We start from the raw sequence: 26346 nt of genomic DNA, 5'->3' as shown, positions 1-26346 counted from the left end.
ATTGTTATTATTATTATAATTATTATTATTTATTATTAATATTATTGTCATTATTATTATTATTATTATTATTATTATTGTTATTATAATAATTATTATTATTATTGTTATTATTATTGTCATTATTATTATTATTATCACTTATTATTATTATTATTATTATTATTATTTTATTATTATTATTATCATCATTATTATTATTACTATTATTTTTTATTATTGTTATTGTTATTATTATTATTATTAATATTATTATTATTATTATTATTATTATCACTATTATTATTATTATTATTATTATTATTATTATTATTATTATTATTATTGTTGTTGTTGTTGTTATTATTACTACTTGCTAAGCTAGAACTCTAGTTGGAAAAGCAGGATGATAACATTAAGGAAAACAGCTTAACAAAGCAACTCTCGACTGACGAGAGAAATTTAAACTCGTAAGCATTTGCTGTCTTACCTAGTCTGGAAATTCTCATACTTTTGGCTTCCTCCTCCCTCCCTCTCCTCCCTCCCTCCCTCCTTCCCTCCCTCCTTCCCTCCTTCCCTCCCTCCCTCCCTCCCTCCCTCCCTCATTCTAAGCAAGGACAGCATACCAACATATACACTCGCTTCTAGTCCACTGAATGACAAAGAACTAGGAAATGTCAATTCACGTCTGGCGTTGGGCTAGTTCTCATCACCGTGCTGGCCAATTTTGGACTGGTGATGGTGGGAGATTCTCGTCTGATCGTTCACCAGCAAATCAATGTAGTACCACTTTGCTGGTCTTGGTGAGTATATACTACTAACTCTTTCACAACATCAAGGTATCTCCACTCAGAATAATATATTATATATATATATATATATACTTAATATATATATATATGTATGTATATTATATATAATATATATATAGTATATATATATTATATTATATATATATATAATAGTATATATATATATATATATTATATAATTATATATTAAGTATATTATATAGTATATATATATATATCTATATTAATATATTATATATATAGTATATATATATATATACTATAGTATATAATATATATATATATATTATATATATTTATACTATATATATATATATTTATTATATATAATATTATATATATATATGTATTATAATATAATATAACATATATATAGTATATATATATACACACACAATCATTCTTCTTTTTTATCAAAAGTTTCTTCATAACTAAAGTCCTTCACGCGAGGTACAAGCTTCGAGGTTAAGTAATTTCTGGGAATTTCCTCTCATGTGACTGTCGGCGGGTGTGAGAGGCGAGGGAGAGGGAGTGAGAGGGGGGGGGCTTTGAATAGGGAGGAGTATGCATCGTGGAAGGGGAGAGAGAGAGAGAGAGAGAGAGAGAGAGAGAGAGGGGTTAGAGAAGTTAATGCCTCATATAAATAGAAATATAGAAGGAAGAAAGTTGAATGGATATGCGAGTCACTGCATGAGAGAGAGAGAGAGAGAGAGAGAGAGAGAGAGAGAAGGGAAGGGGGGGGGGGGGGCAAGCATGAATGCGTCAGACTGCTGCAGTCTGTGATTGGACCAAAGGCTCAGACACGAACCATGTCTAGTATTGCTTTCAGGACTTTTCTATGTATTATGTATTATTCTCGTTTGCCGGTCTTTCATTACTTGAAATAGAGAATTTTATCTATCTATCGATCTATCTATCTGTCTGTTACATATGCCTAGTTCTAAGCTATCAATACATACTGCTATTTCATGGCATCAATTTTGCAATTATTGCATTGCACTTTGCATATTATCGATGTGTACAAATAGCTGTATTTATGAGTAAATAACCATCGATTTTTTACAACCATTTACAACAACAGTGTTTACTACAACTGTATTCTAGATTTATCTTGTATTTAACATCAATCAAAATGTTTTAATAACGATTATAAGGCCGTTTTAAATGTTGAGCTTTGCCATTATGACTCACACACATGGAAGAAGAAGTAGTGTTGGCGGGGTTTAAAGCTGACAGGCTCTCTCTCTCTCTCTCTCTCTCCTCTCTCTCTCTCTCTCTCTCTCTCTCTCTCTCTCTCTCTCTCTCTCTCTATGATGTTATTGTTCAAATCGGTGTTAACAACAATAGTTATATAGTTTTATACAGGGAATCTATATTTCAATGTTTTTGCTGTTTAAATAATTTATTTTTCCTTGTTTCCTTTCCTCATTGGGCTATTTTCTCTGTTGGAGCACCTTTGTAGCATCCTGCTTTTCCAACTAGGGTTGTAGCTTAGCACTTAATAATAATAATAATAATAATAACTTTAGCTAAACAATACGTATTTGGAAAACCGTAACAGTGTCCTTGTGTGCATCCTCTCTCTCTCTCTCTCTCTCTCTCTCTCTCTCTCTCTCTCTCTCTCTCTCCTCTCTCTCTCTCTCTCTCTCTCTGAACAGCCTCGAGTCATTTTTATCATGGTATTTGCGTTATCAGGTTTAATACTTGATTATCTTATCTGGTAGAACAAGAGTTTGTTGTCGAATTTGTAAACCCCTTTGAGTGGCGAGTTAGTGATATGCAACGTGTGTGTGTGTGTGTGTGTGTGTGTGTGTGTGTAATTATCGTGAATAAATCTACATGTCTGATATATTAAACACGTGTGATGTATTCTCACTGCTTTCTTAATTGTACGAATGCTGAAAATATTTATTAGAATATAAAATAGTCTATATATATATCTCCCTATACTCTTTTAGATGATAATTTTTCTATTTCTTAATACGTAACTTTTATTTATATATTTATTGGTTTAATAATTCTTTAATTATGCAATGTATATATATATATATATATATATATATATATATATATATATATATATATATATATATATATATATATATATTTTGGTCAAATCCTCGTGAAATCAAGATGAAATAAAGGTGAAAAACATGAAATTATTTTTTATTTTAAAGATACAAAGTACAAAGCTTGCAACAAAGACAAGCTTTTGATAAGATATTATTTGATAAGATATAATTCCATTGCTCAAAGTGATCTAGATGAAATAATATCAGTGTTTTTATTTTTAATGATTATTATTATTATTATTATTATTATTATTATTATTATGATATTTTATAATATACTGTTATGTAGTTTTTTCTTTTGCTTTATAGTTTTTATACCATTTTTTTCTTATATTTCATTTTCACAATTTTTATTTTAAAATCGATTCTTGACAGAAACCTTAAAACGAGGTTTGGCTTTTATAAAGAAATTTCAATTTCTTCGGAAATTGACAATTTTAGACATTTCTGACTATTTTCAAGCTTTCTGGTTGATTTCTCGAGAAATGTAATGTATTTGGATTGATTTCTCAAGAACTACAATTTATATTTTGTTGATTTCTCGAGAAATGTCAATTATTTCTGGTTGATTTCTCGAGAAATGTCATTTATTTTCAGTTGATTTCATGAAAATTGCAATGTATTTCTGGTTGTTTTTTTTAAGAAATAATTTATTTCTGGTTGATTTCGCCTAAAATGTAAAGTATTTCTGGTTGATTTTTCGTTTCTACCGGATTTCTCGAGAAATGCAATGTATTTCTGGTTGATTCTCGAGAAATTCAAAGTACTTCTGGTTGATTCTCGAGAAATACAATATATTTTTGGTTAATTTCCTAAGAAATTTAATTCATTTCTGGTTGATTTCTTAAGAAATTTAATTCATTTCTGGTTAATTTCTTAAGAAATTTAATTAATTTCTGGTTGATTTCTTAAGAAATTTAATTCATTTCTGGTTGATTTCTCAAGCAATGCCTTTTATTTATAGTTGATTTTAAAAAAATGAAAAGTATTTCTGGTTGAATTCTTTATAAATGCAAAGCATTTTAGTTGATTTTTCATGAAATGTTAAGTATATAATATTTCTTGATTTTTCAAGCAATGTTGATTTCTCGAGTCTTTTTTCAAGAAATGCAAAGTATTTTTGGTTGATTTCTCGAGAAATGTAATTTATTTCTGGTTTACTTCTCGGGAAATGCATAGTATTTGTTTGATTTCTCGAGAAATGCCATTCATTTATAGTTGATTTCTAGAGAAATGAAAATTATTTCTGGTTGATTTCTCAAGAAATGCTATGTATTTCTGGTAGATATGTTGAATTGTATTGCATTTCAGCGTGATTTCTCACGAAGTACCATATATTTCTGGTTGATTTCTCAAAAAATTCCATTTATTTCTAGTTGATTTCTCGAGAAATGCACTATATTTCCGGTTGGTTTCTTGGAATGCAATTTTTCTGGTTGATTTCTCACGAAATGCAATATATGATTTCATGAGAAATGCAATGTGTTTCTGGTTGATTTCACGATAAATTTGATGTATTTCAGGTTGATTTCTCAAGAAGTATAATATTTTTCTGGTTGATTTCTCAAAATATAGTGTATTTATAGTTTATTTCATGATAAATTCAATGTATTTCTGGTTGATTAATAGGTATACATTTGTATGTATGTATGTATGTATGTATTGACCAGTCTCTCGAATACTCTTATACGTTTCTGGCATATTTCTCAAAAACTTCGTTACATCACGCACAGTTCTCAAAACTGCGATATATTTCTGGCATAATTCTAAAAAAAAAAAAAAACGTTTGAATTTCTGATATATTAACCCTTTTACCCCCAAAGGACGTACTGGTACGTTTCACAAAACTCATCCCTTTACCCCCATGGACGTACCGGAACGTCCTTGCAAAATACTGCTATTTAAATTTTTTTTTTTGCATATTTTTGATAATTTTTTTGAGAAACTTCAGGCATTTTCCAAGAGAATGAGACCAACCTGACCTCTCTATGGGGAAAATTAAGGCTGTTAGATCAATTTAAAAAAAATATACTGCAAAATGTGCTTGATAAAAAATTTTTTTTTGTATTTCTGGTAAATTTCTGGAGAATTAAGTATTTGAAAAAAATCTGGAGAAATTGTGTTTGATAAATTTCTGGAGAAAATAGTGAATTTCTGGTTCCTTTTTCTAGGAGTGTAATGCATAAGGTACATACGTTTTTCAGGAATTTGAATTTATTTATAGTTTAAATTAATAAAATTCAACATTCAGTATATGATCCGTTTGAAATATTTTGTCGTCTTCCTTTTATCGAAATTCTATATTTCTTGTGTAACCTAATTATTAGATTTTAGAAGAGTTAAGAATTATTATTATTATTATTATTATTAGTTGCTAAGCTACAACCCTAGTTGGAAAAGCAGAATGCTATAAGCCCGGGGGCCCCAACAGGGAAAATAGCCCGGTGAGGAAAGGAAAGAAGGAAAAATAAAATATTTTGAGAAGAGTACCATTAAAATAAATATTTCCTATATAAACTATAAAAACTTTAACAAAACAAGCGGAAGAGAAATCAGATAGAATAGTGTGCCTGAGTGTACCCTCAAGCAAGAGAACTCTAACCCAAGACAGTGGAAGACCATGGTACAGAAGCTATGGCACTATCCAAGACTAGAGAACAATGGTTTGATTTTGGAGTGTCCTTCTCGTAGAAGTTATGTAGAGAATTTTGTGTGTGTTTCCTGACGGCTTGTGGCCACCCTTGTTGAGAGTTTCGTAATAGAGTCGAGTAGATTCTGATGTTTTATATTTTTCTGTTGCTATTTTGAAGAAACTGACTGAAAGATATCTGTTATAATTGGGTTGACAAAATTACCTGAAGTTTATTTATATATACAAAGTCTGGTCCTTTTGGTCTCAAATTCGTTGTAAATTGTCTACTTGATATCTATCTATTATTATTATTATTATTATTATTATTATTAGCAGCTAAACTACACCCATTGTTGGAAAAGCAGGGTGCTACAAGCCTAGGGGCTCCAACAGGGAATAATACCCCAGTGAGGAAAGGAAATAAGAAAATAAATGAACTACAAGAGAAGTAATGAGCAATTATAATAAAACATTTTTAAGAACAGTAATAACATTGAAATAGATTTCTTATAAGTTATAAGAAGACGTAATGTCAGCCTGTTCAACATAAAAATATTCAATGCAAGGTTGAACCTCTGAAGTTTTTGAATGTCTTTTGTCGAAACGTCTAAATAGGTATGCTAAAGATGATCATCTGTTCCCTAGTTTACAATTTTGGTTTTTGAAAAGTCCTAGGAGCATGTGATGCTCTTCTTACAATCTCCAATGCTGTATAGAAGCTTCTTAATTGTGATGAAGGTGATTAGCCTTGATTTTGGTGCTGCCCTTGACTGTGTTAATCGTGAGGTTCATGTTTTTCAAACTCAAACAGTTGGGAGTAGGTGGGTCTTCTCTTAGCATCATTACTGAATTTCTGATTAATAGGTTGCAAAGAGTTGTTGTTGATGGGCCCCATAGTGAGCATAGTGATATCTGGTATCCGACAGGGTAGTTCTTTCCATGCTTTAGTTATTCAGTTTATTTTAAGGGGTGCTTATCGGATCCTGTACAGCAGGGGAACTCGACTCTTTACAGGACCTCCACGGTCGTTTTATGATGCTCATTCGGGAGCATTTAACATTCCTTAATGTGTATTATTCGCTTACTGTTTGATCATCACTGTCAAAACATTCGCATGTGGTTTGGCCTAGAAAACAAGTTCGTTACATATGCAGATGATGCTATTCTCTTTGCATCAATCCCAGCTCCAGAATATGGACCTGTGGTTGTAAAATCTCATGATAGAAATTATTAGTGGGCTACTGGATATATATTCTTCAAAGAGGAATGGAACAAAATTATGTATATTTAAAAATGTGTAATGTGTATAATATGAACTATGGTCCATTTCTTTTAGCGAGGCATATTTGCACCGACACGCAGCGGTGCCCTTTTAGCTTGGAAAAGTTTCCTGATCGCTGATTGGTTGGACAAGATAATTCTAACCAATCAGCGATCAGGAAACTTTTCCGAGCTTAAAGGGCACTGCTGCGAGCCGGTGCAAATCTGCCTCGCTAAAAGAAATGGACTATAGTTACTGTCAACATTCATTTTCTTTTATATTTTTTGGGTAATGAATTGTAATTAGGTGTCACATCTTGCTTAAGATGTGTTAGGTAGAATTGTTTTGAGGCCAACTTGAGATGAATTTTATGAAGTACTTTCAATGTTACACAGTTACACTGGTGTATTATTTATGAACTTGACACCATATCTCTGATTTTTAGAGCTATCAATAGTAATTCCCCGTAAACTTAGAGCAAAGCCTATCCAAACTTTACCTGGTGCTCCATTGCCCTGTTGTTTGGTAATAACAGGCCATTGGTGAATAAAGTACGCTCATTGGCAAATAGCTAATTTGTGTCGTAACTTCATATAAGTTATTTGATTATACCCTTAATGAAATTAAATTCCTTTCTCTTAATACTTACTTGGTTATCAGGCATTCTTGAGTGCACTGTCTATACATTTGACATTATGTTTGCATCTGCTATTTTGTACCTTGGTCAAAATGTATTTGAACTCTTTCTTTCTCCTCAAATTATTAACATGCAAAATTTGGATTTACTTCATTTCTTTTTTAAAATGATCAACTCTGATATTTCCCTGTAATGGTTGAGGTGGGCAGTGACTTGTCTTGATGTTTACTTGATCTGTATCATTCTAAGAGAGAGAGAGAGAGAGAGAGGTTGGGAGAGACACTCTCTCTGGATGAAAATTTTTTCCATTGGGTCGATGAAAGAACTTATAGTTTTTGTAAGAAGGGACTGTAGTGATTCTCTTAAGAATCTGACAGTAAAATTTCAAAATTCGTTGGCAGTGATTATTACGAAAGTGGATATGGAAAATACTGTGATGTTGCAAAGATTGGAATGGTTGATCATGAGATAAAACTGGAGCCGATACTTATCCGTATCAGTGGAAAGTCTCAGCATAAACAGTATACATAGCATTGGAATGGTTGATCATGAGATAAAACTGGAGCCGATACTTATCCGTATCAGTGGAAAGTCTCAGCATAAACAGTATACATAGCATTGGAATGGTTAATCATGAGATAAAACTGGAGCCGATACTTATCCGTATCAGTGGGAAGTCTCGGCATAAACAATATAGCTTTCGGGGGGTCTCATCTCTCCTAGTTATATGACATTGATTTGATCAATACAGTCTTTAGTCTTTCATTTGCATACGTGATTTTTCTTGTATTATATACTAAATTGTTTTCCCCAACATTGGTATTTTTACTATATTTACTTTTCTTTAAATATATATGTACTGTAGTATGCTGTATATTCTTTAACCTGATTTGTTTACAAGATCAAAGTTTCATGAGGAATAAAGAGTGAAAGTCCTTCCTCTGAATAAGAAATTGCTGGCAGACCTGATGGGACTGCTTCATAATTTTGTTTATTACAATAACTCCACTATTGTTTAATTTTAAGGACTAAACTATTATACATATATCAAAGTGCCATGTAATTTACATATAATTTTTCTTCTGTTCCAGGTTGTCCGAAGAGCATAGTGGGTACGACCGTTCTAGTCATTTTTATGATGGTAGGAGAGACGAGGGGCTTAGCTACAATGGACCCAGTGTTGGTCCGCCCGGAATACGGCGTCCGTACCCTAATGAACGCGACCAAGACTTCGCCAACCGTGGGCGGTTGCGAATATATCCCAGGCCGCCCTATGGTAGTCGGGCGGAGCAGGGCGACTATCGATGGAGTGGGAACCCTTCATACCGGTACGCCTCGCAAGACATGTACGTTGAGGAGAAGGTAGTGAGACGGGTCGGTGTGTCGGCCGCTCCCATCTCTCCGCCCCTCTCCCGTCCTGCCGTGTCTCGCGACGGGAGGATAGCCACAGGTCCTAAAAGTAGTTCAAGGTCTGACTCTGAGTCCAAATCATCAAGCAGAAGCAGAAGCAGTAGTAGTAGCAGCAGCAGCAGCAGTAGTAGAAGTTCTACCTCCAGCAGTTCGAGATCTCCGTCGCCCAAAAAATTCATCGGAAGTACGAATACTGGGCTACTTACCCCGGTAGGAGGGTTGGGCTCCCCGCAAGAAGAGAAGAGACCTCTGGCTATATGTGTACGAAATCTTCCTCCATGGTCCACAGGTAGGGCGATGATTAACCTTTTTTAGAACTAGGTATTTCAATGAGAAAATTAATAGAACTTATTATGGAAAAGAACATTCAAGATTAAATAGAAGCAATATTTTAAACCAAATTTTCCAGTTTTGGTTTTGTGTAATTGTAATCTAGTATAAATGTTAGCCACAAAAAAAAAAGAATGTTTTTAATGCCAAATATATGATGTTTTTAATGCCAAATATATGATGAGGTTCTTGAGATTGGTCGACTTACATTAGACAAACATTTCTCTTCCAGAAACTTCGTTACGTGAAGGGCTGTTCCATGACTACAAGAAGCATGGAAAGGTAATGGCTGTACGCTTGCTTGGCTCTGGCAATGACCGCTTTGCTGTTGTCTGCTTTAAGAAGCCAGAGGATGCTGAGAAGGCACTCGACGCCTCACGAGAAAAGCTTTTTTTTGGTGTTAAGATCCAGGCAAGTTACTCTACCACCATTCCAATGTTCAAGCGCTGGTTTTTTTGTAAAAGAGAACTTAGGGAATAGGGCCATGTTATTAGACGGCTTCCTTACCAGGAACGATACCTGTTATAGATAGTTATTGTATAGTGTACGTTCTTTTTTATACGTACAGTACCACGTACTGTACTTTGTTTATATGTGAAGATGCTTCTTAGAGACATAACACTTTTGGCTGTAAGTAGTAATACGTAAATAAGTTTTAATTTAAACCTTTTTGTTTGTAAGAATAATTGGTGCAATGTTAATTGACGAGGCTTCAGTAAAAAAAAAAATTAGCGTTGATATCAGGATTTTCAACTGATATCATTTTTTATGAGTAGGAACTGGGGTGGATCAGTTAAAAAAGGGGATTTTAATTACGAGCTTTGGGAGTTGCATAATAATTTGATAATATTCATTAGAAATTCACCTTTTAACTTGTTTAGCATAAAAGAATGTTTGCAATATGTAACAAATTGCTTACAAGAAAAGTGATTGTTTTAGTACACTGTTAGATAATATTTGTACATCTTGGGAGAGTATTTAAATGTATCTAAAAGCTTAGGTTAGATTTAGTTTATTAAGCGCTCAGCTTTTGTGCATGGCTTCTGCTTTGTAACTTTTGAAGGTTATATTTCAACCTATTGCATTTTAGGGTGATTCTTACAGTAGACGTGTAAGGACCCTGTTTTATGGATGTGTCTAAACCTTCCACTGCCTTCTTGTTAAGAGTTGACTGCCAGATTTCTGAAATTTTCTTAAATATAAAATTTTACGGTCAGTAGGAGCATGCGGGAAAAATAGTATAATGCTTTATCTGTTTACATTCGGTTTTTAAACTTCTGTGAGTTATTTTTTATTTTTGTTTTGCAAAGTTCATATGAAATAACATCTAGTTCCATAAGCGATGGGTCCCATAAAATATGATTGTTTAGATTTTTTAATTTGGATATAAAAGAAGATACAATTTTCCTCCACAATTTAGTCACTTCATTGTAATTGTTAAGTTCTTATGGCATAAAAATGACTCCACCCTCACAAAATATATCATTGTTTAATTATTTGAAACATAAAATATCTTCGTTGTCACCCAGAGTACGGAAGACAAGTTACGGAAAATCAAAGACTACCGACTGTCATAGGGAACAAGCAGGAATTGAATATGAATAACCTTGAAAAGTCCTTAGTAATCCTTCTTACCACCCAATTTCATGTTCAGTAAGAAAGTTTGTTTATAAGAAATAAAGTTTTTCAGCATTTTTTTATGGCAATAGGTTGTAGGGCCCTTTAGCATAAAAAAAGATTTGACATTCGATGCATCTTACATTGATTCATTGTAATTTATAGCCTGAAAAACGCTTTAATCATTTATCAGTTAAATGCATCGGGCTTATCAGTATTGCACAAATTGCAACTACAGTATGACAATTTTTTGACAAGTTCTTTATTATGAATGCAATACGAAATGGGACTTTTTGTTGACCTTTAGCAAAAAATCATATGCATGTAAGTTAGGTGAAGCCAAGCCTAGGGCAAAATTTATCAAATTTAAACTTACAGCTTTTTGGAATCTATTTAGTTTGTAAGTTAAAGACTTTATGTAAATCTAATGTGAATCTGCAAGCTGCTCCAATAGCAAATAGGTTACCTTTGATTTTTGTAATTCAAGTTTAGATGTGTTTTTTAATATAGTGATTTGAAATGGACGTGTCACTATGCGACAAATCCTTCATCGATGAAGTAATTTTGCCTGTTCGTGATTAAATTGACTCTTGAAGTGGAACCGTTCCCCCACTTAGTGTGAGCATAGACAAACCTGCATGTATCATATCAATCTAGAATATGCTTAGTATCCCATTGTCACGTGTATCATGTAGTCAAGCGTACAGCGCAGAGCACGGTGCTTCAATCTAACTGAAAAAAGGAAGAGAAAGTAAAGATTTCCAAATGTAGAATATTAACCGGATGTCCGTTCCCCCGTTTGAATCCTTCTTTTTATTTGTTGTCAATGGCAGGTTGCTCCTCACGAGGGTGTGGAATTGGACGAGAGCGAGTGCCGCGCTTACGACGTGGAAGTAGACGAGTACCACCCGAGGGCCACCCGCACGCTCTTCATCGGCAACTTGGAGAAAGACGTTACTATAGAGGATCTTAAGAAGCACTTCGAGCAGTTTGGGGATATCATAGTACGTACTGTAAGATGGTGTTGTCAGTGTTGTGAATTACAGTTTATTAACCTCTCGTGTAAGAAAATTATACTTTTTTATTCTGATTAAACCTTTCGAGTGCCATGTCTAGTAATTATCAGGTAGTTTTCTTTTGTTATTTACGTATATGAACATTTTATAAGATATGTAATATTACTTCTGTACAATAATGAATGTTGTAGTCTTTATCTCTCACCGTTTTTGCTAGGATGAGTTAAATAAAGTGCTCCAAGAAAGGGCTTAGGGCTTCGGTGCCAATCGTTTGATGAGGGATTGGGACTCAAAGGGTTAAAGGGAACAGTTATACACTTCAATAATTTGAAGTTCAGGGTTGATGCATAGTGTGATAATACTATATTTGTAACGGTATTGAATTTTTTCCAACAGGAAATTGACATCAAGAAACAGAATGTCTCCACATTTGCCTTCTGCCAGTATTCTGACATACGATCCGTTGTGAGAGCTATGAGGCAAATGGACGGGGAACACCTTGGAGCCAATCGTATAAAACTCGGGTTTGGAAAGTCCATGCCGACCCGCTGTGTTTGGATAGATGGTGTTCCTGAGACCCTAACGGACCAGCAGTTATACGAGCAGTTTTCCCGGTATGGCCCTGTTGTCCAAACAATAATAGACAAAGAGAAAGGACATGCTCTCATCACCTATGATAATGTGAGTATTTGATCGGTTTTACACTTTGTTTTAATGTAGAATGGTTTCCATAAACGAAACAAAATATAGTTGTAGGTTTTATTGACACAGTAAATGCTAATCTGGTAGAGAAGTCAGACCCTTGATGAATGAAGTCCTTTTCTGTTAACAATTGACTTCAACAGTCGTTAAGGAAATTAACCGAGTGACCCGAATGTCTAGGGAAATTGTTTTTATCGAGTTCCCATTTCCCCCTCCCAGGAAAAATATGCCTCAAATGCTGTGATGGAAATGAGGGGACGAGTGTTGAATGGAAGAAAGCTGCAGATAGATTTTGCATCGAGAGAATGCCAGGCTGCCTTTTATGAAAACCTTTCCAAGCAGGGCCACCCTTTGCCAGCAGACAGACCTTGGGAACGCACCAGAGAAATTGAAAAGTAAGTTCGTGTTGTCGGTATTTGAAACACTGTACTCATTTTTTTACAACCATATGTACCCAATTTTCTTCGTACTGTAAAGCTTCCCGAGTTCACTGTATTAAAAGGACAGCTGAGTTGGGAATTAGTACAATGCAGTGATACACAACTTAAGTTTTCTTTGAAGTACCTTTGAACCTTAGGGTGCTCTTCAACAGCCAGGTATTTGCTTGGTGTTCGGAAGTTGTAGAATATACAGTACAGAATTCCCGAGGTGTTATTCTTTTCCAATTTCTGTAACGATATACCTAGATTTCAGTCCAACTGTAGCTAATCATATTCATGAACACATCCTGTAACTATTTTTGCAAAGATGTTGGTAGGTTGTATTAAAAGAGTACGATCGTTGTTATTTCTTCCAAGAATTAGCGTCGAGTCCTGTTTATTTTTTATTGTAAGATGAAGAATATTTGAAGGGATGCTGTATCTAGTTGCAATTTCACAGTCCTGGATGTTAGTACATTGTTTGGGTAGTAAAATCATTTATCATTCTTTGCAGTGTAGATAATTTGCTATTTTACATTTATAGATGATAGACTTTGTGTCATCCTCATTCCTTATCTAAACCTTCTTAGTCTCATATTTTGCCAGCCTCTGGTACATTGCAGTTTTCTTACAGATAGCCTAGTTGTATTATTAGTCTATTGATTGAAAGGGACTAGTGATTCTTGCGTTTTCAAATAGGGATAAGTGTTGCTTTGCCATTTTACGAAGTCCTGTGATTTAACATTTCGTAGCAGAAATAACAAAGATGTCTTCTTCTTTTCTTTTGAAGGGACGCAGGGCGATACGAAAGTACAACCAACAGGTACAGCAGGTATGACAGAAGTAGAAGAGAAGGGGTCTTTTCCTCCAGAGCGACGGCAAATAGTCGTACTGCCACCTACAGTTCTACGGGTAATAGATCGCGTGGCTGCAGATACGATAATTTCGATGAATTTGCTCCCGGGTATGTGTTAAACTTTAACTATTTTCCCTTTCTGTTTACTAATGTTTATTTTAGTGAATTCGTTACACAAATTTAGGATGTCCGATATTTGATCGTGATTGACTTTTATCAAGTTGATAACTGTTGTAGTGTAGGGCGGAATAACAATGTAGTTATAGAGTGCAATGTCTCGCAATTTTAAGTAGTGTTTGTAGTTCCTTTCTATTTACGGTACTGGACTATTTGTGACCCTCTTTTGTTTTTGTTTTAGAAGGAGCTACGACGAGTACAGCCAGGGAAGCGGAGCCTCCTATGAAGATTCATATGAACGTGAACTTCGAGAATATGCTGGTAGTCAGCGTTTTGTGGATGGGGTAGGCAACGGAGGCGTTACCAGCACTGGAGCCAGCGGGAGCAGAAGGCACAGTTTTAGTCCTGCTCGTCGGCGGGACGATCGCTCCCCTGCATCCCCACGAACGCATTCCAGAGATCGCAGTAGTGTGAGCCCTCCCCCTCGACCCTACGAGGACGGAGAAACTGCTAACAGGCGGACTGCGAGACGTTCCACCAGCGACCATGAAAGTTACAGCCAGTCGCCTCCTGGATCCCGCACCACTTCGCCACCTCCCCCTCCACGTCCAAACAAATCAAGCTCTGGGGTTTCCTCCCGCTTGGCACCGCCTCCTAGATCACCCGGAACCCCAGTGACGGCGTCCCCCTCTCGTGAAGTAACATTGCTAGATGATCGTTCATTACCTGATCCCAGGGATTACCGACGACGGACTAACGACCTCAAAGACCTCGTTGTACGAGTTAGTGATGTAAGAAGGCCGCCACCTGCACCTCCGGAAGCAGTGCACAGATCCACTGGAAGATTTCATCGTTCATCTCACAATACCGATGACGGTGAGGATGTAGTTAGCAGTAGCAGCGGTGGTGCAGGTGGTGGACCCCAAGATCCAAGGCTTTTGCACAGGAGAGTTCCTGATGAACCTCTGTCGTCAGGGGATGAACATCTGCCAGACTCTGAACGATTAACCAAGAAGCCCAGATACAGTGAGGTGAATTACGAGAAGCCAAATTGTGTGAAGCGTGTGGCTGACAGCAGTGATTCGATGCCTAATTTTCGGCGCCCGCGTGATTCACGAAGGGACGGTAGGGTTAACAGGCGTATCGGAGGCGAACTCTTGCCTCCGTCTCAAGAAGTCCTTCTGCAGGATCCTCGGTACCGTAGGCTATCTTTGCCAGAGAATGACGACGTTCATTGGCACAGAGACTCTGCGGGAATTCATGTGTCTTCCTCTTGTGATGCAGCTGCCGATCACAGTGATACCAGCCCTCCTGGTACGCCCGTCCGCGATGAGAGGGACGACTCGACGGACCCTCCCCATCACACGTTGCATCACCAACACCAGCACCACCATCAGCCTCACCATCACAGAGACAGAGATCGAGATAACAGATACCACAGTGTCCCATTGTCGTTACCTTTACCAAGATTTGCGCAGCAAGTTCGCCTGGCTCACATGTCACCTCGTGCAGCCTCGACGTCGCCGAAGGGAAGCGGCAACCTACTGCGTTCTCCCCCCTTCACCGGTGGAAGCAATAATACCAACACTGTGAAGACAGATCCTAAGGATCTCGGCAGTTTAATTTTAGATACGCCTTTGTCACCCGGCCCAAGGGAAAGTACGTCGGACTCCGAAGAATCGCCTTTGCAGTCGCCGTGCAGTCCGTCTATGGATTTGGATCAGAGAATCAGAGCTTTGGATGAAAAGTACGAAAAGTGGTCTGGCTCTTCGAGGGTCATTGCTACAAGTTTATCATCTACTAGTAATGAAATAGTAAATGAAAATAGTAGCAGTTCAGTTGGGAGTGTGGGGAAAAATGCACGTTTACCTAGAATACTTGATCTTGAGGAGTTGCGGTCACAGCCGTCCGATATTTTAAAGACTTTGCTTTCAAAGAGATCTGTCTTCGACGAAGATAGTAAGCGTTTGGAAAACGTGGGTGATAAGTATGAACCGAAGCCCTTCACTGCAGCTCCACGCACAAGTAAATCTGTCAACCTGCTCCCAAGCCCACCTTTGGTGAGCGTCGCCATTCCTCGGCAAACTGCTCTGCTACCGGCCGTGCCCTCGGCAACGCCGATCAGTAGCCTGCCTGGTGTCAGGCTGTCAAGTCAGCAAGGTCAACAGCCTGTAACTTCAAGTCCTTCACAAGTTCCTAGGGTGTGTGTATCTGTGCCACAGGTGGGCAAGTCTCAGGGATCCTCTCCATTGCACCAATCTGTGGTTTCTCAGGCACTACGCTCACCACCTACCAGTAGTCCTGGTCTCAGTCCTGGTGTTGGGAGTCCAGCCCATCCTCCACCTCCTCCCTTGCCCCCTCCTCCTCCACCGCCGCCCTCTGCTGCCGTTCCCCTGCCTCCCTCTCCCCATCTGTCCCCAGTTACACCTCAAAGTCCGGCATCCTGCCTCAGCAGCACCACCACCATCACCACAACCACCATCACAAGTACTACCTCATCCGTAACATCTCTAAGACGGACCCCAACGCACTCGCGTTCCTTGAGCTCGGACACGTCTGCCTGTGCCGGGGAAGAGGGGGACACCTCAGGGACTGGAGTGGTCACGGTGGTCGCAGACACCCGCGTCACCGGAGTGGTTTCCGTGACGCAGACGGTGTCGAGCAGCAAATCCGTGTTGAGTACCACCACCAGTCTAATACAGCCATTATCCAGCCCGACCACGCAGTTGACGATAGGGGACGCTTCTTACAAAGTACCTGAGAGGAGTAGCAGCGATGCTTTCCCACTAGAAATAAAGGAAGAACCCTGTCCGGACGAGATGATCATCGGATCCCCACACCAGAGGTTGAAAAGCGATCGAGATCCTCTGGGTTTGGAGGATATTAAAACCAAAGATTGCTCTCTCGACATGAAGGATTGCAAGGAGGTCATGGATTTCTCGGTTACAGAGCACATAAATTCCCGGCTAAAAGTAGAGCCCATTGATCTGGATGACGTCAAGTCCGAAGCATTAAAAGTGGAGTCTGTAAAATCTGACATTAAATTGGAATCTTATGTCAAACTGGAAATGATGAAGGATGAACCTGTGAACAAGGAAATGACCAATAACCATAAAAGAAGGCACAGTAGTATTGATTGTGATTTCCAAGGGAAGATTGATGGCAAAATGATAGAACCAGAAATCAAACGCTTAAAGCAGGACTTGGACGAAGAGAGAATGCACGAGAAAGTTGCCAGCAAGGAACGTAGGGACTCCCGCGACGCCAGAGATTCGAAGAAGAGCGAGTCTCGCGAAAAGAAGACCAGAGGCCGACGCGAGGAAGTTAAAGAGAGCGAGAACGAGAAGATGTGCAGTCGAACGTACGACTCGCTCGATTCCAAACAAAAGAGAAAGATGTATGATAAAGTTGATGACCGGAAGGAAGAAGGGCATAAGAAGGAAGAAAAGAAGGAGAAGAGGAGAGAAAAGCTGGAGGATAAACCACCCGACAAGTTGGTGCCGAGGGACAAGGTCCATGAAACTAAAAGTGATATTAGAGGGTCAGACAAGATTACTGAGAGAACAATTGAAGATAAAAAGGAGGATAGGAAAGAAGATAAAAAGGAGGAAAAGAAAGAAGATGAAAGGAAGGATGAGAAGAGGGAAGAAAGGAAGGAAAACATAAGCGAGGACAGAGTTAAAAGTGAAAGCGAGAGACGGAGGCACAGCGAGGATAAGAGGATAGAAATCAGAGATCAGAAGCATAAGGAAAAGAGGGATAAAGTGAAAGACAGAGAGAGACTGAAGGGTGTGTCTTCAGGCTCTTCTAAACATGAAAAAGACTTGGAAAAAGAAAGAAAAGATAGGGAAAAAGAAAAGGACAAGGATAGAGAAAGGATTCACGAAAAGGAAAGAGGTAAGAATCACGAAATGGAAAGAGAAGTTAACTTTGAAATGACCGAAAAGGAAAGGGATAAACCAGCCGACAAAGAAAAGGACAAGGTCGTGGAAAAAGACCGCAATAAAGTCTCCGAGAAACAGGTGGATAAGGACAGGTTGGAAAAGGAAAGGGAAAGACTGAAGTTCAATGATAAGTGCAGAGAGAGAAATATAAGGTTGAACCATCGGGATTCTACCGAGAGAATTGAGGGCAAAAAGGAGCAACGGCACCTGAATGATCATCGCAACAATGACAGGAGGAGAGATTCCCGCCAGGAAATGCGACATTACCATCACAGGTCGTACGAGGGATCCGAAATGATGGACGCCGCTAAGGTGAAGAGCCGTAAGACCCATTCTTTAGATGCAGAGGACTGTGACATGGTTGAGCAAAATAAATTAAATTCTTCTCAGTATATAAACAGTGATGATGGACTGACAAATCACGATTCGTCATCTCTGCCAGGAATGAATGAAGTTCATGATATTGGTAAAGTTGATATTTCTCACGAACTGGAGAACAGGAAAGTCGACAGAGTTCGGGATCCTCGCCGTAGGAAACACGACTCTGGCAAGAGCGATAAGAGCGACGGGGAAATACGTTTGAAAGGAAATGGTAATCGCATCAAGTATTCGCCCTCCCATTCCTCTCGTTTGAAAGGTAGAACGGATTCGCATGAGCAACAGTCTGCAACGAGTGACATTCCAACTTCAGACGATGAAGTATCACAGCCAAAAGGAGTTTCTCTGACAGCCAGGAGGAATAGTTCGAGCAATAAACATCACCAGCAGCCGTCACAACAGATGAGAATATCCAAGAACAAACATCCCAGCAGTAATAAGAGTAAGTCTATTTTCGATCCCGAGAGCGACTCCGGCGACAGCATGATTATTTCAGGGGGAGAGGCCGAAGATGGGGGAGACGAGGCTCCAAAGAAACATTCTATATTTGATATTCCTGCCGACGACGGCATGTTTGACATGTACGACAAAGTGAAAGCCAGGCGATTTAAACTACAGCAGAAACAAGAAGAAGAGAGAAAGCAACAGGAAATCAAACAGTCCCAACTACAGAAGTATCGTCAGCTCAAAGTGAGAAAGGAGAAAAAGGTTACTACAGCTATTTCAGATATTTCAGACACTGAGGAGGAAGAAGATCACATTGGTCATGGACATAAGAGAAGTCACATTCAACATACTAGCTCTGAAGATGACCACATGCGAAAACGAAGGCCCACCTTATTATCTGCTGATGATACTGATGATGACCTGTATCTTAAACAGGACAAGAGAAAGCTATCCTCTTCACAAGTAAGCCACAAGAAGGAACTGAAACATAAACTCAAAAGTGTAATTGTGTCGGATGTTACAACAGACGATGATGTACCCAATTTGCCAAGGTACCCCTCAAACTTGAAACCCTCCAGAGTTTCTGATGTTACAGAATCAAATGACAGTGTTAGAGGATGTGAAGACAACATCTATACCGATTCAGATGCAGAAAATGAAATGCCAACGTGTCCTCGCAGGTTAAACAAATGCTTGAAACAACTGGAGTCGGACAGTGATATCTCAGATATACAGTCTCATGCGAAACCACCTAAACCAGCCGCGAGAGTCAAAGTCCACGACAAGGGGAGGAAAGGATGCCGCGTGAGAGAAAAGATAAAGACGGTCAGTAAAGAGATGATAACCACGTCGGAAGAGAGCGACGCTGCTCACACGTCGGAAGATGCACGTCCGCACAGATTAAAAGTTAAGTCCGACCAAATTGAAATGCGACAAGAGAAAGCCCTGTTGCCTCCTCAGAGAGAGAGGAAACGTACGGGAGAGAGTAGCACCAGAGAAAAAGTATCCTCGAAGAGGGACGAGAGGATGGAAGCTATATTTGGTCTGATATCTGATGACTCTGATCCAGCCCCTCCACATCCCAAAGAACGTCCTGCCTCGGCGACGGCGAGAAGAAAAGGATCCACATCATCTGGAGCCTCTACTGCTCCGCCTCCATTGTCTCCTGCGCCAGTCAGGATAAGTGTGCGAGAGGTCTACGATTCGGATTCTGATGATACAGGATTGTCTCCTGTCAGCCCTAACAGACGTGATCCGTTGTGGCTGGAGTCGAAGCCCGATATGAAGGTGGATCCAAGAAATAAAATTGACTGCAGGAGTGATGACAGACGCAGTAACATGAAGAGAGATCGCATTCGGTACGATCCGCTGCCACCACCCCCAGATGTCCGGCCTTCCATGGAAGTCATGAAAGGTAATAGCAGCGCTCTCTCGAGCAATGCTAAAATGACGAGCCCAACTGAATGCGTCAGTCAAAATGAAGTTATTCAGCATTCAAGTAGAAAAGAGCCTGAGAGTAGAGACACGCTTACCATGCATGTAGATCCCCATGATTGTACTGATGAGGATGCAGAAGAGCAAAGAGATACCAGAAAGGATAAAAAGAAGAAAAAGAGGCATAAAGATAAAGATGGAAGTAAATCGTGTCGCCATCATAGACATGGCAGCGACAAGCATGCTGCCGATCAAGAAAATGACACCCGTAATTTAGACCATTCCTCGTCTCTGAAAATTAACGCAGTCTCTCCAGATAATTCCCACAGCAACATCACTGCTCCTATGCATAGCCCTCGCGACAGAATAAGCAAAGGAGCTTTGAAGTCTTCTAGCCCCAGAGGTTTACAGACATCCTCCAGAAGTACAGATAGCACCTGCCTGCCTCATTTACATCCAGGAAGTAGTCCTTCTGATTCGATGTCACTACCTAGTCCGCCACCTGTCAAATCTGGGCATAATGCGAGAGAGATGCAGGAGTCTCAGGACAGTGGCGAGTCTCCAGATACGAAAAAGGTACGCAGTCCGCACCCACTTGCTGCCTTGGCTTCCGACGCGGCTGAATCTGCTGTTCAGTCTCTCACAACACAGGTACCACCGTCTTCACATGAATCTATATTTGAGGATATTACCGAGGTATCAAACCTGAGTGCTCCAGAGACCAATGCAGAGGTGAGTAATAACACCACAAACAAAGCATCTCGAGCTGTTATATCACAGGAGGAGACTCTCAATGCAGTCGCTGGACTACTGGCGTGTTACGATGGATATAGCGACGTCGATGGAGTTGCTCCGACGGATGAGGAAACTATGCTACCACCTGACACATCTGCAGTTTCAGAAGATGCATCAGAGGAGGCTCAAAAAGCAGCTCAGATGCTTCAGTGCGAAATGCCAGGGGAAAGGGAAGAAAGTTGGTCACAGCAGTCAACCCACGCTCCACCAGGTGGACAACCTAAGCCACCTAGTGCCGAAACAAACGCTCAGCTTTCAGCACCCCAGGAGGAAGAGGAAGAGCAGGAATCTACTAATGATAACCAGAGATTTTCACAAATGTCACCTGATAGTCCTGCTTCAATGCAATCAGAACCTGAACTTCAAATTGATGAAGATCATCTTGATCCTCCCGATGATATGGAAACTCACACTTCAGAGAACATGAAACTGGACAACCACGTACAAGATGAAGACAGTCGGTCGTCTCTGCACAATTTGTCATGGGAAAATAGTTCTTGCAAGTCGAGCCCATGCAAAACACCTCCAGGTAGACCAGGTGTAACTGGGAATTTGAAACATGTGCTGGAACAACAAAGTTCTCATATTGAAAAAGTGGACTCACGTCCAGAGAAAGTCAAGAAAGAAATCCCAGCTAAGAGTAATCAAAGTAAGAGATTGCTGCCTGTTGTGCCCGTTCTTCCTCATTCACAGTCGTCGGTCGTACCGGCTAATGTCACCACAGCAACAACAGATTCCAGTATTGTTAATAAACCAGTATTGAAATCACCTTCAACAGCTAGAACTTCTGAAACAGATTATGGAAAATCAAAGCCTGTAGATCCTGCCAGTTCAGCAGGACATACTCCGAGTCCGAGCCCAACGCCTTCAAGTGGGTTATTACGTGGTGTATCCAAGGTTACATCTCCAAAGATAGAAACAAAACAGGTATCTAACAGTCCTTATAACCAACTTCCAACCAGTCTTTTGCCCTTAGGAACAAATACAAAATCTGTGGTTTCAGGAAAGCCCATATCTGAAACTGCTTCGTCGACTAGCGTGCCACCTTCGATAGTCGGCAAGATAGAAATGAGTGAAACCAGCAGTGTCGCCGCTACTGAGCCGAGGGAAATTTCAAACAAACACAGTCAATCAAGATCAAGTACAGAAATTGTTCATGCTGGTATGAAGTCATCGCTTCTTCCGAGCACTGCGCTTCATCACCTCATTCCTGGTAAGCCAGCAACACCAGTAGTTACAAGCAAGTCTTCAAGTTCGATATCTATGACAACGCCATCTGTTACAAATTCCAGGAATTTGGTAACTGCAACTACCACGACTACTACGACCACAACAGCTTCATCATCTGCCACTGTTGCTAGATTGGTAACTTCAGCAGCCTTGACACCAAGTAGCCCTGTAACCCTGTCCACAACTTCTAGCAAACCCACGGGTAGTTTGACACCAGTAAATACCTCGTCTGTTCTTCCCATTTCTTCTGCAGCCGAGAAGCTCATCCCTAGCTCTGCCAATACAGCGAGCCATATACCAGTCGCAGTTTCTACTACGCAGAGCGTAACTCTGGCTAAAGTAGCAGCTGTGTCAGAAGTCACCCCCTCTGTATTAAGTTGCGCGCCTATCCCTGTCACCACGCAGACTGTCACAACTGCTCACATGCCAGTATTTGCTACCAGTTCGGCTCATAAATCTCCGACTCCATTGTCGCCCAATCATTTACAAGTGTCGCCATTCAGTTCTAAACCTATGATATCTCATAACTTGAAGTCAGGTGGGATTTTACCTCTTCATGGTCAAAATACTGGTCTCCCAGGTTCTGCACACACTACTGAATTGTCAAGTCCTCAGAGTCGTACTCTTGGCGCAAGTCATAATACTCAGACCCCCAAACCGGCAACCTCCTTTCACCCTGAAACTTCAGAATCTCCCATATTGTCGCCATCCACGTCAGTGTCTTTACCTTCTAGACATACACCTCTCAAAGTTACTTCTACGTCAAGTCCAGTGCCTGTGCCTTCATCATTACCTGTGACAAGTTCCGTAAATTCACCTCTGATTTCGGCTTCGTCAGCTGCCGGACCAGCAGTTCCGACCTCACTGCCTGCTCCGTTAGCTGTCGGACCAACAGTTCCGACCTCGCTGCCTGCTCCGTTAGCTGTCGGACCAACAGTTCCGACCTCGCTGCCTGCTTCGTTAGCTGTCGGACCAACAGTTCCGACCTCACTGCCTGCTTCGTTGTTACCTACATCCATTTGTGCCCCATTGATTACTACTGCAAATACTCCTCAGATATCAACACCACCTTCAACATCAGCATCAGTACTCCCAAGTTCTGGCTTGAGTTTACCCCTCCCAGCTATGCCCACATTGCTCGCACATCAGGCACCATCAGCGGTGCAGCCGAAGAGTTTAGAAAAACCATCGGTGTCTGTTGCAGCCAGCGTGTCCTTGCCACCTCCAGTTTCTTCCATCGCTGGTTCATTAGCATCGGGAACTTCGTATTCTCCATCAGTTGTATCGTCCTCCTCCAAGTTTGTGTGCAGTACGGTGTCAGATTCTACTCCCAAGACCCCAATTTCTTCCTGCGTGTCAGTCGCGTCTGGAATGCAAAAGACAACCACCACTTCTTCATCCATCAGCACTGAGGCATCTTTGCCATCTCACAAAACTGAGGAGTACCCATGTGTGCCCATATCGGGACCTTTACCCACTTCTGTCCCAGTAGCGGCAGTTGAACCAAAAACTGCCACTGAACCTATGGAAGTAGACACGGAGCTTGGAGAAAGTAAAACCATCAAATGCGAACCACAAGAAAGTAATGAAAATAAGTCTGCTAATGACATGCCCTGTGATATAAAACCAAAAATCATCAAAGAAGAAAAAGAAATAATTAAATCTGAACCACCAGAAGTGAAGAATTCCGATTGGAGTTGCAAGAGTGCATCTAAACAGGCAACGGAAAACACCGCCGCTGACGATGTGGTTCCCAAAAAGGAGGTCTTGGATGTTGCAAATGCCAGTGGAACACCAGTTGTTGAACACGCCTTAGCTAACCTTGAAACGATAGTGAGTGAAACTGCTGCACAACCACGCGCTGAAGACATTTCTCATCCCCCTACGGAAGAAGCTTCCCTCATCAACAACAAAAAGCCTGGTGCCCAGTTGCAGCCATTACAAACTTCAGCACCAGCTCCACCTCCACCTCAAGATGATTTTGCTAAATTGGAACGAGTGTGCTCTGAAATTCAAAATGAAAATAAGAACATGCCTGAAATTATTTCATCAAACGAGGATGTTATAGAAACAGAGGAAGTTATTAAAATCGAAGAGAAAGTACAAGAACGTGCGGCTACTTCATCCCGTGGCAGGAGAAGAGGTAGAGGTAGAAGAGGCGGTAGACAACCCGTTGAAGTGCAACCAGATGACGAAAATTCATCCTTGCCTCTGACTCGCTCCGGAGTATCCATACGGGGCAAAGGAAGAGGAAGAGGACGGCAGACTCGCAACAGTGAGAGCCAGCAGGAAGTTGCTGAAGTTAAGGAGACTGCTCTTACTGAACCACGCAGGAGTAGTCGAACTAAAAGAGCACGATATCATCCAGACATGGTTGATCACGATGAAACGAGCGGTCGCAAGCGAAGGGGGAGAGGCGGGCGAAATGCACAGGTGGAAGATAGTCGTCCTTTGCGAACAACGTCGGATGTGTACGACTTTCATGAATCTGAAGATGAAGATCTTAATCTTGCCCTTTCCAAGAGTACGAAGATCAATAAGAAGGAAGGTGCAAGAGCTGCTGCTGCTGCTGGGCGTAGCCCAGCTAAAGTTGACCCAGAAGAAGTAATAGCAATCGACAACAACAGTGATATTCGGGGTGGAGCAACTACCACCACCACAAGAAGGTCTGGTAGACTAAGAGACAAAGCAGTTGATGATGAACCAAATAATTCAAAAGAAACTATTGAAGACCAAATGAACAATGAACCAGTCATAGTGTTAGATACAACCACTTCCCTACCAAGCATGCCATTGTCGTCGGCTGCTTCGGTGGTGCCTGTCAACGCACCTAGTTTGCCAGTGACGACAATATCTCGAGGTCGAGGAAGAGGCAAGCCGAGAGAAGTTGAAGTTGATGAGGATGCTCTGCTTCGAAAGAGTCCTCGGGGACCGATTCGCACCATAGATGCATCGCTAGAGTTAGAAAAGCCCACAGGTATTGCATTGAAAGGCATTCCGATCTCGAGCATTTCTTACAGTACTTCTCCTGTGACGCCTACTCCTGCATCAGTCATAACCACAGCTGTCACAACTACAACTCCTTCTGCAACAATTGTACCGGTAGTTGAGGAGAGAAAGTCTGAAGCAGAGTTAGTGGATCCTGTAACCGGCGTCGTAACCAGAGTAAAAGTGTGCGTCGAGGGTCAGTATGTTACGGATAGTGGCGATGCTGCTGTTGTGCCTGTTTCTCAGGTTCCTCAGGTTCCTCAAGTCCTAGATCACAAGCAGGTTCCCGAGGTTTGCCCCATGAGTCCAGTCGTTAATTACAGCAATTCAAACGTTAGTATCGTGAACGTAGGGAGTCCAGTGGAGAAGCCCATTCACACCAATCCCACGAGCGTTGGGATCCGATCGGGATTAACAGTGACGATGGTTAACAGCAATAACACCAGACCTATCACGAGTGCGGGAAAAATAGGAAGCGACCTTAGTGTCGAGTTAGTGAGCAGGCCGCGAGCTCCTATCCAGGTTGGCCGACCTGCGGCCAGCGTTGTGTCTCTACCTTCTTCTGCGGGGACTCCGACAAATCCTATAAATCTACAGGCTGCACCTGCGGTTGTAGTACCTTCCTTACCTTCCTCAGGTGCTTCGTTAATGACATCGACACAGTCGCCAATTCGGGCAGCCGTACCAACGGTCGTCACTCTGAGCGGAGGATTACGTCCAAATACGACTCTGCCTCTCTACATAACGAAAGCAAAGACTATCCCGGGGCAACCACAGCAACCGGCCCAGATACATGCGCATCCTCAAACCTTACAGCAGTTACAACAGCATCCAATGCAGCAGCAACAACAACAACAACAACAGCATCCAATGCAGCAGCAGCAGCAACAACAACAACAACAGGCAAGGGTAAGAAAATTGAGTAGATTATTTGCATAACTGAAAATACAGAAAGTCCTCAACCTACAAAATTAAGTTTCCAAGCTGTTTTTAAATTTAATATTGTTAAATTTTGTCCTAGGGTAGCTTCATTTGACTTGTGTGCCTATGATTTTCAGCTGCAAAAGTCTGAAAATAGTCCCTGTTTCATATTACAAATGTCATATGAGTTATATGATATTGTTTTATTGCTGTATTTCAATACAAATTTTGATACAATATCTGAGAGTTCTCATGTCCGTTGAATTTGTATTTGTATCTGAGTGTTATGTTAGGAAAAGTACAAATTACTTAAAATTTGTGATATCTTCTTCCTAATGTCTTTTTTTTT

General features: G+C 40.3%; 1 protein-coding gene across 5 annotated transcripts in view; it reads left to right on the top strand.

Moving 5' to 3' along the window:
• The first annotated feature begins 8593 nt into the window (after positions 1-8593).
• Positions 8594-26346, top strand: part of LOC137635259 (protein split ends-like) — a 35066-nt gene continuing 17313 nt past the window's right edge. For 4 of the 5 annotated variants that reach the window (XM_068367714.1, XM_068367713.1, XM_068367712.1 and 1 more), the window contains exons 1-7: positions 8594-9092; positions 9366-9544; positions 11584-11754; positions 12163-12447; positions 12688-12863; positions 13678-13851; positions 14102-25985. In XM_068367714.1, the coding sequence (XP_068223815.1) occupies positions 8738-9092; positions 9366-9544; positions 11584-11754; positions 12163-12447; positions 12688-12863; positions 13678-13851; positions 14102-25985 (13224 nt within the window). In that variant the 5' untranslated portion in view covers positions 8594-8737. The remainder of the gene's footprint in view (positions 9093-9365; positions 9545-11583; positions 11755-12162; positions 12448-12687; positions 12864-13677; positions 13852-14101; positions 25986-26346) is intronic. The other variant, XM_068367711.1, reaches the window with a different exon arrangement.

This window comes from Palaemon carinicauda, unplaced genomic scaffold (assembly GCF_036898095.1).
Source record: "Palaemon carinicauda isolate YSFRI2023 unplaced genomic scaffold, ASM3689809v2 scaffold108, whole genome shotgun sequence".
Taxonomy (NCBI): Eukaryota; Metazoa; Arthropoda; class Malacostraca; order Decapoda; family Palaemonidae; genus Palaemon; species Palaemon carinicauda.
This window is presented reverse-complemented; position numbering and strand designations above follow the sequence as displayed.